This window comes from Verticillium alfalfae, genomic scaffold (genome assembly GCF_000150825.1).
Source record: "Verticillium alfalfae VaMs.102 supercont1.4 genomic scaffold, whole genome shotgun sequence".
Classification (NCBI taxonomy): Eukaryota; Fungi; Ascomycota; class Sordariomycetes; order Glomerellales; family Plectosphaerellaceae; genus Verticillium; species Verticillium alfalfae.
This window is the reverse complement of record NW_003315035.1, coordinates 280,039-293,965: the sequence shown is the minus strand read 5'-3', so window position 1 is coordinate 293,965 and position 13,927 is coordinate 280,039. Positions and strand designations below refer to the sequence as shown.

General features: G+C 58.4%; 4 protein-coding genes across 4 annotated transcripts; 3 read left to right on the top strand and 1 right to left on the bottom strand.

Annotated features, from left to right (window-relative positions):
* Nucleotides 1-3,316: 3,316 nt before the first annotated feature.
* VDBG_03498 (conserved hypothetical protein) lies at nt 3,317-5,417 on the top strand (the record flags this gene model as incomplete). Its single annotated transcript, XM_003005499.1, has 4 exons — nt 3,317-3,372; nt 3,655-4,496; nt 4,553-4,701; nt 4,752-5,417. The coding sequence occupies 4 exons, from the start codon at nt 3,317-3,319 to the stop codon at nt 5,415-5,417; spliced, it is 1,713 nt and encodes a 570-aa protein (XP_003005545.1).
* Nucleotides 5,418-6,408: 991 nt separating this feature from the next.
* VDBG_03497 (conserved hypothetical protein) lies at nt 6,409-8,408 on the top strand (the record flags this gene model as incomplete). The annotated part of the gene is made up of 2 exons (XM_003005498.1): nt 6,409-6,535; nt 6,610-8,408. The coding sequence occupies 2 exons, from the start codon at nt 6,409-6,411 to the stop codon at nt 8,406-8,408; spliced, it is 1,926 nt and encodes a 641-aa protein (XP_003005544.1).
* A 952-nt stretch (nt 8,409-9,360) lies between these two features.
* VDBG_03496 (hypothetical protein) lies at nt 9,361-10,392 on the top strand (the record flags this gene model as incomplete). Its single annotated transcript, XM_003005497.1, has 2 exons — nt 9,361-9,614; nt 9,705-10,392. 2 exons carry the CDS (start codon nt 9,361-9,363, stop codon nt 10,390-10,392), a joined length of 942 nt encoding a protein of 313 aa, XP_003005543.1.
* Nucleotides 10,393-10,694: 302 nt separating this feature from the next.
* VDBG_03495 (vacuolar protein-sorting-associated protein) lies at nt 10,695-12,749 on the bottom strand (the record flags this gene model as incomplete). The annotated part of the gene is made up of 3 exons (XM_003005496.1): nt 10,695-11,521; nt 11,894-12,591; nt 12,649-12,749. The coding sequence occupies 3 exons, from the start codon at nt 12,747-12,749 to the stop codon at nt 10,695-10,697; spliced, it is 1,626 nt and encodes a 541-aa protein (XP_003005542.1).
* Nucleotides 12,750-13,927: the final 1,178 nt, after the last annotated feature.

The window sequence follows — 13,927 nt, the reverse complement described above, 5'->3', positions numbered from 1 at the left end:
CGATGCGTTGACGTGTCTGCTGCGCTGGAGACAGACCCGAGCGTCGTAGCTCGGACAGCTGGCTAGGCGTGGCCGTCAGGGGCGCCGAAACAGTCTCGAGTGCAGGCGGGGGCCGTCACGCCGGAAGCGGTAGCTACGACGGTGGCAGCCATGTCCGAGGCGGAGCCGCAGCCGTATTGGAAGTTTCCGCCCTCGAAGGTGTTCCTGTAGCATACGTCGGAGCCGACGCAAGTGAAGACGTAAGGGTTTAGCTCGGTCTGGGGGCCGCTGTTGGCGTCAACGCAGCCGGTAAAGACACCCGTCGGGCATGCGCCGGGCGCCGTTGGGACAGCATCCGATGGCGCCTACGCCCTGGTCAACAACGCAAGTGCGAACCGGCCGAGCACGTGGCGGGAAGGGCAGGGTCACCGCCCGACGTAGCCGCATATCGTGTTTCTCCTTCTTGCCCTCCTCAGCAGGTCGTGAGGCAACAGCCGAAGCCCGCAGTTGGTAGCGGGGGATACGGGAGGACGTCTAGTTGGCGGTAGTCAATCACCAACGTCTGGCGAGGTAGCACGTGGGCGTTTGCTGGCGCAAGAATAGAGGTGAGCAACAGAAGGGCCGTTGCGGAAGGCAAATGCGGGAGCATGGCATGAACTAGCGACATGGCGTCCTCGTAGCTTCTTCTTTTCTTGAAGAGGCGTCGTGTGAGTGACGCTGTGTCTCGCGCGATGGATGCCGATAAGTAGTGTTTGTTGGAAATGGGAGGTGGTGAGAAGTAAATCTATCCGTTGGGAGTCGGCTGCTGTTCGATATGGTTTGCAATTTGGCAGGTGTTGCTGCTGTGTCTCAAGGCGGGCAGCGACCAGCGGGATCTCATGGCAAGAGTCGGTGATTTTGAAACCCGTACAGCGGTTTGGGTCGGTTGGGGCGCGAATTCGGAGTTGTGTGAAGTGAGAGAGAGAGAGGGCACGACAAGGCAAGTGCGTCCTGGGCACCCGCGAGACAAAAGAAAGTACTCCAGCGAGCCAGGCACGGCACGGCCAAGAAAGAACAACCGTCTGAAGGCAAATTTAGACCCTGCAGGGAAGTCAACTAAGTGGCAGGGATGGAGGGGGCCTTTGCTGCCCCTTCCTCGGCATCGTCGTGAGAAGATGGAAAGACACAGGGCTGAAACGACAATACGTGGGATCCCAAGCCGATGGTCCTTGTCATACCCTCTTTGCCTCAACTTGTTTACCCTTTCATCGATGGATATTGCGAATAAAGTTCCTCCATAAGGCCGTATAAACTTGTTGGTCTTGCTTGGGGCTTTGGAAAAAGCAGGTGGCAGGTGCAGGCATCATCATGGGCTTTCTGGCTCTCGGCCGCAGTCCCACACCTTCGTTGGCTGGGCTCCCGCCAGGGTGGCGGGGTTTGGGGGCGTCATTGATGGGAAGGGGGGGCCTTTTCCTGCGGGTCTGGGCCTCCCGCTGCAGGTCTGACCCTACTTCAGGCACACCAATGGACAAGTCAGGGACCTTGCCCGACGATCTCGTCGCTTGATTGGGGAGGATTGGGTGAGATAGAAGGTTGGAGTTGCGGTTCGCTGCTTTCTCAGTGCCTTCCCAGTGTTTTCCACTGGGAAGACGTGGCGGTGCACGCGTCGATCTCGTCCCAGCTGTGGAGTCGAACACATTTGGGCACTGTCGCGATGAGTGCTCAACGACACGTAAGCCACACAGGTCCGCCTGGGTCTTCACACTGTCTCGTGCGGTGCTAGCGGCACCACTGAGCGCTCCCCAGATGCCTTCACACCTAGCATGACAACCTTTTTTTAGACCGCAGCGTGGCTGTGCCAGGCCTCCCTGGGCTGACTCGCTGGGGGTCTGACTGAACTCTGGATTTCGTTCCGACCGGTTTCCCGTTGCCAGATTTTCGCTATCTGTCTTCATCGGGTGGCTTTGGCCGAAAGAGAAATAAAAAAGTGCCTCTTGATAATTCGTCCTCTTCGCCGTCGTTTTCGTGGCTGTTGGATAGCCTCACTCGCAATCCCTGCATCAAGACTTGTTTTTTCTCCTTCTTGCTACTCTTTGTCTGTCCCTGGCTGTTGCTGTGACCCTCGCCCGAGCTGCCTAGCAACCAATGGGGCAGCTCCGAGTCTGGAAGCGAGGATCCGCATCAGAGCTCCCATCTAGGATGAGCCCCGTTCAGAGGCGGTGGGGGGGAGGTGTTGCGCCCAGCCACGAGTGACCCGGAGCGGACCTCAAACAACACCCACGTTGGCCCGAGCTGCTTGCTACTTGCCATGTTGATGTCGTCTGTTGGCGTGGTCACAACCGAGACTGGTTCAGTCTGTCGCGCCTAGATGATCGTTCAACCTTGTGCTGTCAGGAATTAAATAGAATGGTAAGGCCGAGCTCAGTCTAGGGTTTTCGTTCGCTATGGTCCAGTGTCACCAATTGATGATGGCTTCTGGCGGTGCCTCGCTGCCGTTGGCCGTAGTCGGACGAAATGGTCGTCTGATGTTGGGTTGACGCGGCCGTTGCTTCCAAGTCGGCGCAACTGCGTACCGGCAGTTAAGAAACGAAAAAAAGAGTCATGTCGAGAGCTGAAGATGGCTTCCGCGGGCAATCTCCAAAGCCGGCCCTTCTACCAGTCGGTGTCTCGACTGGATGCACGGCTGTTGACCAGTGGTGCCTACTAAAAGCAGGTGCTGGATGCGAGGTCGATTGACGAATGGGCATTACCATGTGCAGATCCCTGCATATAGTCTGAGCCGACGTACTGGGACGGCTCGGTGGTAGCAGGTAGCAGGTAGCAGAGCTGCTGTTGCGTTTCCAAGCCGGCGTGCCTTCCGATGATCATCGTTTCGTGACCATCTCCTCATCAAGTCCACAGACCGGACCAAGAGAAACCTGCAATGGCAAGGAGCATAGATTGTGCACACGCACCACCGAGGCAGCGGCGCGCTCAGCGCGTCACGACAGGGCGGCACGGGCCCCCCGGGAACCCTGCTGTCCTTCAGGTGTCTGTCCCCTAATATTTCATCCCAGCCAGGGATTCTCGACCTGGCAGTTCACATGGCCGTGGGCATCGGCCAGGGGCGTCCCGCCATGGGCATCCTTCCTATCGTGGAATCGTCCCCACACTTCGCGGCCAAAGCTTGGCATCTCGACCCTCACCGACCTCCTCCTTCCCCATTCCTCTCTCCCCTCACCATCACGCCCGTCTGTCTTGGCCTCTCCTCTTCATCCGAGCTGTTTGCTGGCTTCGCTTTGAAGCACAGGCTGCCTGCCCGTCATCCATTGGCTCCAAGGTCCTGTCGAGACAAAGTCAAGCAACCTCTCAGCCCATCATGCCGATGCGTGTCAAGTCGCGCCCTCTGCCGGCCGCCCGTGAGCCCAGCCCCATGTCCGTGAACTGGACGCCAACCTGCTGCCTGACATTGGGGTCGACGACGGCTTCCGCGAGTCATTAAAGAAGCTATCCGTCTACTTTGCCGAGTCATTCAGCTGCCGAGCACCTTTGAGCAGCTCCGTACCACCACTGCCGGCGATAGCTTGAGGCTGCTCGTAGATCACCTCAACGCGACCTGCACCAACCCCGCCATTGTCAATGCCCTGCTGTCAGTTTTCTGTTTCCATTACTTCATCCCCCGAGGATCCCTCCTGCCCAGACTGACGCCCCTACCAGCGCTCTGCGGTGGCACTATGCTACCGAAGGCGACTCCTACAATCGCAACCTCGCCGAGGCGCGTGCTGATGCCTGTGAGATTGTCGCCTGGCGCTTCTTGACCCGCCTGTCTGAGCGTGAGGCCGTCGCTTTCTGTCTCTACGATATTCCCGACACCCAGGAAGGCGAGCAGGTCCCCGGCAACGGCGACGAGGAGAGCAACGAACAGTCGCCCCTCCTCTCGCCCAACTGGTCCAATGCTGGTGCAGGCCGCCACTCGCTTCCGCGCCCCGCTGGCGCCGGCAGCACCAAGCGCTATCAGCTCTTGTCTTCGCTGTCAAGGCTCACCATGAGCATGCACGCCAGCGACGACGATGACTGCGAAAGCGATGATGAGGACGACCCAACGGCCCCCTTCAAGTCGCTCAACGCCCTCGAGATCGCCGCCATTGCCGACGCCAAGCGCTTCCTCAGCCAGCATGTCGTGCAGAAGATCATCACGGGCATTTGGAACGGCGACATTGTCTTTTGGGACAGCCTTTCGATCCATGCCGAGAAGAAGCCGCGTTTCTACAATGCACGCACCGCCGATCCCTTCAGCCGCCTTCGTGTGCCGCGTTACCTCAAGGCCTGGGAGGCTCTCTTCTTCGCCGTCTTCCTGTGCCTCTACTACGGTGTCCTTGTCGAGCTCAACACGGAGAGGATCACGCCCACCGAGGCGACGCTGTACGTTTGGTTCGCTGCCTTCTGCTACGATGAGCTGAGCGAGTGGAACGATGCCGGGTCCATCTTCTATGCTGCCGATATATGGAACCTCTTCGACATGATCATGATCGGTATCGGCGTTACCTTTGCCGTTCTGAGTAAGCTCTCCTCCCGTGAGAAACGTATCGTTGCCGGCATTTCTAACAACGTTTAGGGGTCATCGGTCTTGTCAATGATGACCAATACATCACTGATCTGGCCTTTAACGTCTTCTCGCTCGAGGCCCTCTTCATGGTGCCGCGTATCTTTTCGTTCCTCAGCTTGTCCCCGTACTTTGGCACCTTGATCCCTTGTCTCCGCGAGGTGAGTTTTCTGATCACTGCTCCGCAAACTTGACTGACACAGCCTTGCAGATGGGCAAGGACTTTGTCAAATTCATGGTCCTCGTCGTCATCATCTACCTCGGCTTCCTCACAACCTTCTCCCTTATCGGCAAGGAGAAGTTCCCTCTACGTCACATGGCCATGAACCTGACCAAGATCTTCTTCGGCTCGAGTTTTGTCGGCTTCGAAATTATGCGCGATATTGACCCCGTGTTCGGACCCCCGCTCATGATTCTCTTCGTCACGCTCTCGTCCATTCTCCTCATGGGCTCGCTCACCGGTATGCTCAGCAACTCGTTCTCGCGCGTCATTACCCACGCCCGCGAAGAGTACCTCTATGTCTACAGCGTCTACGTGCTCGAGGCCTCGACTAGTAACCGCCTCACGCATTTCTACCCGCCCTTTAACCTTGTCGCCCTCGTCATCTTCCGCCCCCTCCGCCTCATCCTCCCTTCGGATAACAAGTTCCGCGCCGGCCGCATCCTCCTGCTCAAGGCCACGCACCTCCCCATCGTCGGCGCCATTCAACTGTACGAGCTCATCCGCCGTCGCGTCCTGCCGGACGAGTTTGCCGGTTTCGCGGGACCCCGCACCTCGTCGCAAATCACCAAGCCGCACCGCCAGATTGGTCTGGGCCGGCCCTCGTCGTCGCAGCGCCCCGGTCTGCCGTCGCCACGCCACTTCTTCGGCTCGTGACCAGACGGACGAACGCGAGGACGACGGCATGGAGGGCCCCGACACCCGTCGAGATGCGCATGTCGGAGCTTGCCGAGCGCATCGACCGGCTCACGGCACTCGTCGAGGCGTTGCACAAGCCACAAGAGCAGAAGGCTGCCCAAGACGGACAGCTCTTAGCCAGTCGATCCGCATCAATCGTAAAGCCGTCTGGCGATCACGTAGGAAAACCGAACGGCTAGTGAATTTGAGACCTGTGTTAGGACTCATGTTCTATTGCATTTTCTTTTAGGCCGCCTGGATCATCGTCCGTACCGTAGTCTGCATTTCCCCTGCTACACTTCCAGCCTAGCTAGCCTTGACGATTGCAATGTAGCGCTGTTGGATAACTTTGCAATCTTGACTTTACCATCAATCAATCGGCCACTCGCTGTGCGTGAGAGAGATGTTGAGAGGCGGGATGAAAATGCACCGTTCCGGGGGGGCTGAGCTGCACGATACCCTCAGCTGACGGCAATTTGATGGATGCCTGCCCTGCTTCACACGCCTGCATCCACTTTGTGCCGCAGGATCGATCGACACTTTTATGTACGCCCTCCCCAATTCCCTGTCCTCCCCCCGGATGCGATACTGAAGCCCTCCACTGTCATCTGGGAACCCCCCCCCCTTTTCTTTGCCTCCCCGATCATCGTTTTCCAACCATGGACCGGTTTCGCATGCACGATATAAGTCCCGATGAAGAGGAAGGACTTTGAGCCCTGGCCGTGGATCAAATTCCCGCCCAACAACAATGGCCCCGGATGCGCTCGGTGCCACAAGTCTCCTCAAAAACAAAAAACCGTCTGGCGTCTCGAAGTCAAGATTGGCGACCTGCGGGACGAGCTGACGGGCACGGGACGCATCGAGTGCCCCGCCTGCCGGCTGCTCTGGGACGGCGCCTACGCCGTCGTCGGCCTCGACATTTACGCCTACCAGTGGCTCCAGGTCAACGAGAGGGGGACCAGACGTCTCCATGGGTCCGCTTTCCGTCACGCTCTGCCCGGGGTGGTATGACGGTACCAACGAGCCACCTCGCCTGAGGGACGGTCCGTCAAAGGGCAAGGTGCTTCGGGTGGAGGTGCAGTATTACACGCCTTGGGGTAAACATGCTCCCCGTTTTCCTCCTTACTCTTCGCGCTACCAACGACGCGGTGTTTTTCTGACGCATGCTCAGATGTCGAGGCACGTTCACCGTGGGTGGCGGTGGGCAAGGGCTACCACATTGCGACTGAGGGTCTCGCGGACAGCTGCGTCGAGCTGGCGCGCACTTGGTTGAGGGATTGCACCGCTGGTTCGGGCAAGCATACCAAGTCCGGATGTCTTGCTAGCGAGACATCACCTCTTCCGAAGAGGGTTATTGATGTTGAGAACAACAAGCTGTACTTGCCGTTGCCGAACGAGAAGGACCGCTATGTGGCACTGAGTCACTGCTGGGGCGGGAGCACACCAGTGCGTACCACACGTGGCACGCTCGCGGCTCATCTCAAAACCCTGCCATCTCCGCTACCTGCGACCTTTCGCGACGCTGTTGCCGTCACAAAGATGTTGGGCGTTCGGTTTCTCTGGATAGACTCTCTCTGTATCATCCAAGACGACAAGGACGATTGGCGTAGCGAAGCGGCGCACATGGCGACAATTTATGAAAGCGCCCTCGTCACCATCTCGGCCGATGCCGCCTCGTGTAGCACCGACGGCTTCCTCGCGGCGTCTACGCGGCAGACTAAACCACATGCCGAGGTCCCGTATTCCTTTACGGATGCTACCGGACACAGCGTGGAGGGTGTTATCTGCGCCCGGGAACGCGGCAAGCTCGGGCTTCTGCTACCATACCATGGCCTCGCCGGCGTGCGCAGTCAAAAGGAGACGGAATACTCGTGGGCTGACGAACCGGAAGCCCCTCGCAGTATTCTGTCGACGCGGGGCTGGGTCTTCCAGGAACGCATCCTCTCGCCCCGCACGTTGCACTTCTCTGAGTTCGAGATGGCATGGGAGTGCCGTTCCATTTGTACTTGTGAGTGCTCGGCAACAAGTCATAGACCCTACGTTTACGAGAGCCTCCTCAAGGGGCTTCTTGTCAACGACGATGATCAGGAGTACTTCCGCGACTTGTGGCGCGTCGAGGTTGTGCAGGAATACTCGCGCTTGGCTCTCACCTTTCCCCAGGACCGACTCATCGCACTGGCGGGGCTCGCGACCGCTGTCGGGCGACTGAGACCTGAAGACCACTATGTCGCTGGTCTGTGGCGTTCGTCACTCGGCGAGGACCTGCTGTGGGCGGTTCAACCCATCAAAGCAAGCGCGCGACTCTCATCGAGGCCGGCAGCGAGCTGGTCTTGGGGTTCCGTCACAGGTGCTGTAGCCTACGAGCGATCCAGTCGACACGACCTCGGCAGGCGGCGGCTTTCAGAAAGCTTTCAAGTAGAAAGGGTTGCCTTGCGCTCCAATGGGGAGGACAGGTTTAGCGATCCGCTCATGGGGTCGTCGCTGAAGGTGACGGGCCAGGTCTTGCGAGGCAAGCTCGCTGGAGTTGGTGAACAGAACAAGACGTGGTTTGTGCCAGGGGGTTGGACGCCCACATCCACCTACACGGGGTACTTGCCAGGGATCTCACAACCAGTGCCCTCGCCGGGTCCATTTCTCGTGGCGTGGGATGTGATGACAAGGGAGACGTCTGGGCACGACTTGAGGCCATACAGGGACAGGCAGTTGCTCTTTCTCATGGTTGCAGAGCAGCTGGGAGGGCCATGCGGGCTGTTGCTGGAAGAAAAGAATTCAGGATCGCGCCCGTCGTCACGATGCACGTGTAGTCGGGTTGGATTTGTATACTCAGGTGAGGACTCGTCCCCAGTGCCACGCCGGCGCGGATCGATACCAGACTTGGCGGAAGAAGAGAGACAAGATCGCGCTCATATGAGCTTAGCATGGAAGAGATGGGACAAGTTGAGTGTCAAGATGAGAATCAGTATTGAGTAAGGAAGATAGCATGCGCGTTGGCGAGAGGTGCCACCAGACCACGGAGACTCTTGGTGTCAATGTTGGCAGTGACAGGATCGTCCTCAGCAAAGCTTCGACATGGCGACAGTAGATGTATGGAGAAGCTGCAACTGAGCCCGTGTTTCTTGTCAAAATAACAATTTTTTACCAGTTGTACGTAGGTACGTACCTAGATACATTAGGGAAAGCACAAGAATCTGCCTTCAACACGAGGCAGGAGAAGCTCAGGAAGGAATGTTCCTCCTCGGTCAACGGTCCACCGAGCTTCCCCCAGCGTGGGGGCCCGGCCCGTCGGCTGCCGGCACTCAGTGGGGGCCACTGGGACATGCTGGGGGGGGGGGCTGTCGCGAGTGCAGTGAGTCCTCGGCGCCAGTTGACCACGCCCAAGCTTCCCTCCGCGACTTGCTTGTGCTAAAACCCCTGTTCGTCCGCGAGTAACCGTCCCCATCATCAGGCCATTCCACCATGCCATTTTATCTCCGATGTCGGGCGCACGCACTGCAGGGCGTACCGCGAAAGCCCGTAAGCCAGAAATTCACCGTCGTCATTCGCTGGTTGACAGCCCGAAGCCCACTCGTCATCTCGCTGGCTGGAAACCGGGTCGGGTCGCCTTGAGCTTCGGGTCCAGTGCTGGTCCAGGGTCAACCAGCAGCAGCAGCAGCCAGACTTCTTCTGTCTCGTCCTCTTGTCTTGCCTGGTCCCTGTCCCATTCCGTCCTGTTCCTAGTCATCGTCAACCATTAGGGAGTCACCGACAACCTCGAGAGAAATTGCAGCTTTTCGCCCCGACCTTTTGCGCTCTGCCACGGATCGACGGACAGCGCAAGTAGAACGTATCCCAACTCGGCCGCCAAACTGGCTCGCGTTTCGGACAACCAGGCTGCTTCGCCGAACCGGCGAACGAGACCAGACACCCCGGCTCGCAGAAAGCGATGAACGACGACAGCACAGCCTGCCGAACGCTGGGCTCGGCGGAATCACCACTTGCGCTGCAACCGTCCAGTCCGCTGGCCGTCGCCGTCATGGCGCCCGATAAAAAGATTGACGTCCTCGGCGCGCTGCCGGCACGTATAGAACGAGAAAGGATATGGAACACACAAAACTTGGGACTGCGCCTCGGCTCTGACCTGCTGGCGGCCGCGAGCGCCGCGGCCTTGGTCGCCCCTGTGATATCCATCATTGACCGGTGCGTACTCTCGCAATGCGTTGTCTTTTCTGCCCGGAAAAAAAAAGACCACAAGAGCCCTGAGAAGTGCCGCGACTAACATGACCATAGCTCCATCATGGAGAATGCATCAGGCTCCAAGACGCTGGGCGATTCGATCAAATCCTCCTTCCGCACGCTGCTGCTTCGACCCCACGCCCTCCTCTTCTCCAAACCCGCCGCGCTCATCTTCCTCGTCTACGGAAGCACCTACCTGACAGCCAACACACTCGACACTGTCTCCTCGACCGTCGCGAACAAGCCCGCCACCACCGTGACGGCTGGCACGGCTAAGTTTGCCGCCTCCTCGGCCGCCAACATTGGTGTCTGCATCTACAAGGACCAGGTCTTCGTGCGCATGTTTGGTCCCCCCGGCGTCGTCCCGCGGCCCGTCACTCCAGCCTCCTACGCCCTGTTTGCCGTGCGCGACTGCATCACCATCTTTGCGAGCTTCAACGTGCCGCCGTTGCTGGGGCCCTGGATCAACGAGCGCATGGGCGCCGAGCTGAGACGCAAGGTCGACGGCATGACCGTCGCCCAGTTCATGGCGCCGGCCGCCGTACAGGCCGTTAGCACGCCGCTCCACCTGCTCGGCCTCGATCTGTACAACAGACCGGGCAGCGGCGCCGTGGTGCCCTGGAACGAGAGGTGGGCCGCCGTCCGCAAGAACTGGGCCATCAGCGTCGCTGCGAGGATAGGCGCATCGTGCCCGCTTTTGGCGTCGCGCGTTGTGACACAAAGGTCAGGCGGAACCTCATGAGAGTTGGTTTGATAGGGACTCTGGACTCTGCTCTGCACTGCGTTTGGGCCGCACCGGCCAGAAGTGGCTTCGGCTTTCCGATAATTGGATATGGCGTTTCGGGGGGATTGGGTGATGTCTGCTTTTTATCTGCAACTGTACAACAACAACAACAACAACAAAAGGAGGGGCAAATCCTCCCGCACGGCTGGCTAATGAACAACACATCAAGAAGATACATAGAAGGGACAAATAGATGGGGACGCACACGTTTTTAATGAGTTGAGGTGCGGCAGGTAGACTTGGGGTACCCCCCACCCTCATCAAATGAAGCCCGCCTCTTTAAGTGCGCGTGTGACCTGGTCATCCTCCGTCGTCCGCTTCTTGACGCGCCGCTTGTGACGCTCGCCCGTGTCGATAAAGTTCTCCCAGAACTTGAGACCCTCGATACCCTCCTCGCGACAGAGCACGCCGCGCTCTTCGGCCATTTCCAGCTCTTCCTCAGCCACGCCGATGCTCCAGCCAAACCGCTCGGCTGCGTCGCGTGCCGTGACTCCACGGCCGAACATTCGCCAGTCCCATGCCACCTCGCGCTCAGGGGGAAACTCGTGAAGGTCTGCCAGCCATGACTTGAGGGCCTTGATGGTCGTCTCGTCGGTCCTGTCACTGCTCTGGACCACCATGACACCGCTCTTGAAGGTGCGCAGCCGCACGGGGAGCTTGAGCGACTCCCACATCTGGGCCGCCTTCTCAAAGTCCATGGGGCTGACGAGCTCGACACCGGCGCGGGCCCGGTTGAACATGGCCCACAGGTCGACCAGACTCAAAACCCCGCCCGCCTTCTTGAGGACGCCACGGGCGTCGTCTGTCAGAAACTCGGCCAGATTACGAGCCAGTTCCGAGAGGTAGAGCTTCTCAGAGCTGCTTCCGCTGACTATGTCCTTTGTCGTGATCAGCCCGAGCTGGCTGGCCGACTCGGCGAGCAGCGCGTTCGCCTCAGAAGCCGCCGCGCCACTGCCCCCGTTGGCCTGCCGCGCGAATCTCTCTGCGAGCGCCACGATCTCCTTCGCCGAGGCCATGAGAGCGTCCAAGTCCCTCAAAAAGCGCTGCCAATCATGACCTCGTTGTTCTTGCGCATATCGAGGCCGCGCTGCTCAAGCCCGGCAATGCCCACTCCTTTCTTTCGCTCCGGGCCTGAGCCTGACGGTGACTGGCCATGAGCCCCATTTTCACTCGAGGCTCGACCGCTTCTCGGTACCGGCGGGGCTCCTTGCAAAAGCCATTTTCGCTGCGCGATGGAGTTTTTGAGCCTTTCGTGGAAAGATCTTCTCGCCTCCCCCTCGGAAGGATATCTTGACGCTCTCCGCCGTGTCAGACCCAGATCCAGCGTAGGTCCCTTCAGAACGGGCCCCGGTGACTCTGTTCGTTGAGGGGCCTCCTTGAGGGCCGATGTCGTGTGTTTTGGCAAGAGCGGCGCACGCATATTTCACATGTTAGCACGATGGATGGTTGAGGAATGTACACCGAGGGCATTGGAAATGGGCGCTGGGGTCGAGCGGCGCTGGCTGCATTGGTTGTTGCGGAGGAGGCGTGCCTATGATGCTGGACGATCCTGGCCACAGTGGGGGTCCGCCCGTTTCTCCTGTTCGCGAGTTCGACCGTTGGGGTCGCGCTGCGACAGGCAGCGGCCCGGAAGGAGTCGCAGGTGCTGCAGCGGACCTATTCGTGGCGTTGGAGATGGCCGCCTTTAACACGTGCGCCAAGGAGGGCTTGATCCCGCAAGCGAGGCATGGCGGCAGAGGTGTATGAATATTGGCCGTGGTTGGATCGAAATTCGAAGGAACTGGGTTTGAGAAGCTGCATATGGTGCAGACCCAGGTTGCAGAGCTGACCGACGGCTGCTCGGAGGGGGGTCTGTAGGGACCATCGGACGAAGCAGGTGTGGTGGAACCTGAACCAGGACCGATATGAGAACTTGGCCGTCCAGTGGCTGGGGATATGGCTGATGCTCTGGCCATGAGCGAGGAACGCTTCAAGGGTTTCGGTATGAGCGTTATCTTGGCCGACGACTTGAGGAAGCCAGCGTAGAACTCGTAGCGGTCGACATCTTTCAACTCGAGTGCGACCGAGTGCGTTCGAGGATCTTCTTTGTCGACATAGCAGATTCGGTGCGATGTCAGGTATACCTGGCCATTTTGATGGTGCGGCAACTTATACTTCCTACAAGCTAAAGTCAGCAGCAGTTTGGTCGCAAATCTAGGGCGCATCCTGACTTACCCCTCATATAGGCCTACATTGTCTTGCACAAATAGCAGGACCTCGTCAGGCAGATAGGAAGGCCGAAGAGCGGTGGTGAGGTCGATGGATTTGAGAAACATCCGTCATGCCAGAGCGGCCGCTTTGCCAGCTTGCTTCGTTGCAGGTCGGTTGATGCGAGGGAGATGGATGACGACCATAGGCTAGCTAGCACACGTACAAAAGCACATGAAGCTCTGGCAACCGTCGAGTAATCTATGGATGCCACATGGTTCGTGGGCGTTAAGAATGGTCGGCCAGGTCCTCGCGGCAAGATTGGGTTGCGAGTCGTGTGTCGATGACCTTATGAAGTGCCCCCCCCGCGCCCTGAGAGTCAAGGTGTCCATCCCTGTCCTGGCCGGCCGCCCCTCTACTGCTGATAAGCGTGCCGCTAGATAAGACCAGGGGCAAAACGTCACATGCTGTTTGCCCCATTTGAGCCAGCGTTACTCGAATCGAAACATTGAAGGCTAACAATAACGTCTACTTGTACTTTCCAGGGGTCCGAAGCACGATGCGAGGACGTTACAACGCTGCATCTTGACCCTTGGAGGAATCTGCGAATCTGAAGCTAGAGAAGTGTTCTGTGACAGGTAGATACGATCATGCTGACTCATCTGTTCGCGTTTGGACTTGCCGATAATCTCGTTGTCGGACGCGAAGGTAGACACTTGAGGGCGCCTTCGTGAACACGCCGGAAAACCTCGCGAGCCTATGTTCCAAGGCCGGATGGCGTAGGTGTAGTAAAAGCTTACGGAAATTTTCTTGGTGTAGTCAGAGCGAGTTGCCTGGGTAAAAGGGAGACTTTCTAGGTAGCCAACAGGTGATAATGAGAAAGCTTCCTTGGGGGATCCTCAGTCACGTGGCTGATCATAAGGTCCGTGCGTTGCGACCTCCTCTCAAGTAAGAAAGAAGTCTATGCGTTGCCCACAGATCCTCTGCTCCACAGATTCCTTTCGACTCTTTCACAGCTTCACACGCACACCCGACAGCAAGCCCGAGTCGACAATAGCAGGCACACCGACGAAATCTAGTCTATAGAACGCCTCCACGAAAGACAACTAATCAAGGCAGCTTCTTCGGACCATCGGACCACCAACCGACATACGCGCGATTTACCCTCATCACCATGATGCCTTCCGGCTGGCAGACCGCACCTCCTGGTCTTCAACATCCGACTCCTGTTCCTCCCATCTCGAACTATGCCTACCCGCCCAGTAAGTCTTTGTTCTGTGCAAAACAACACGACACAAGGCTGACT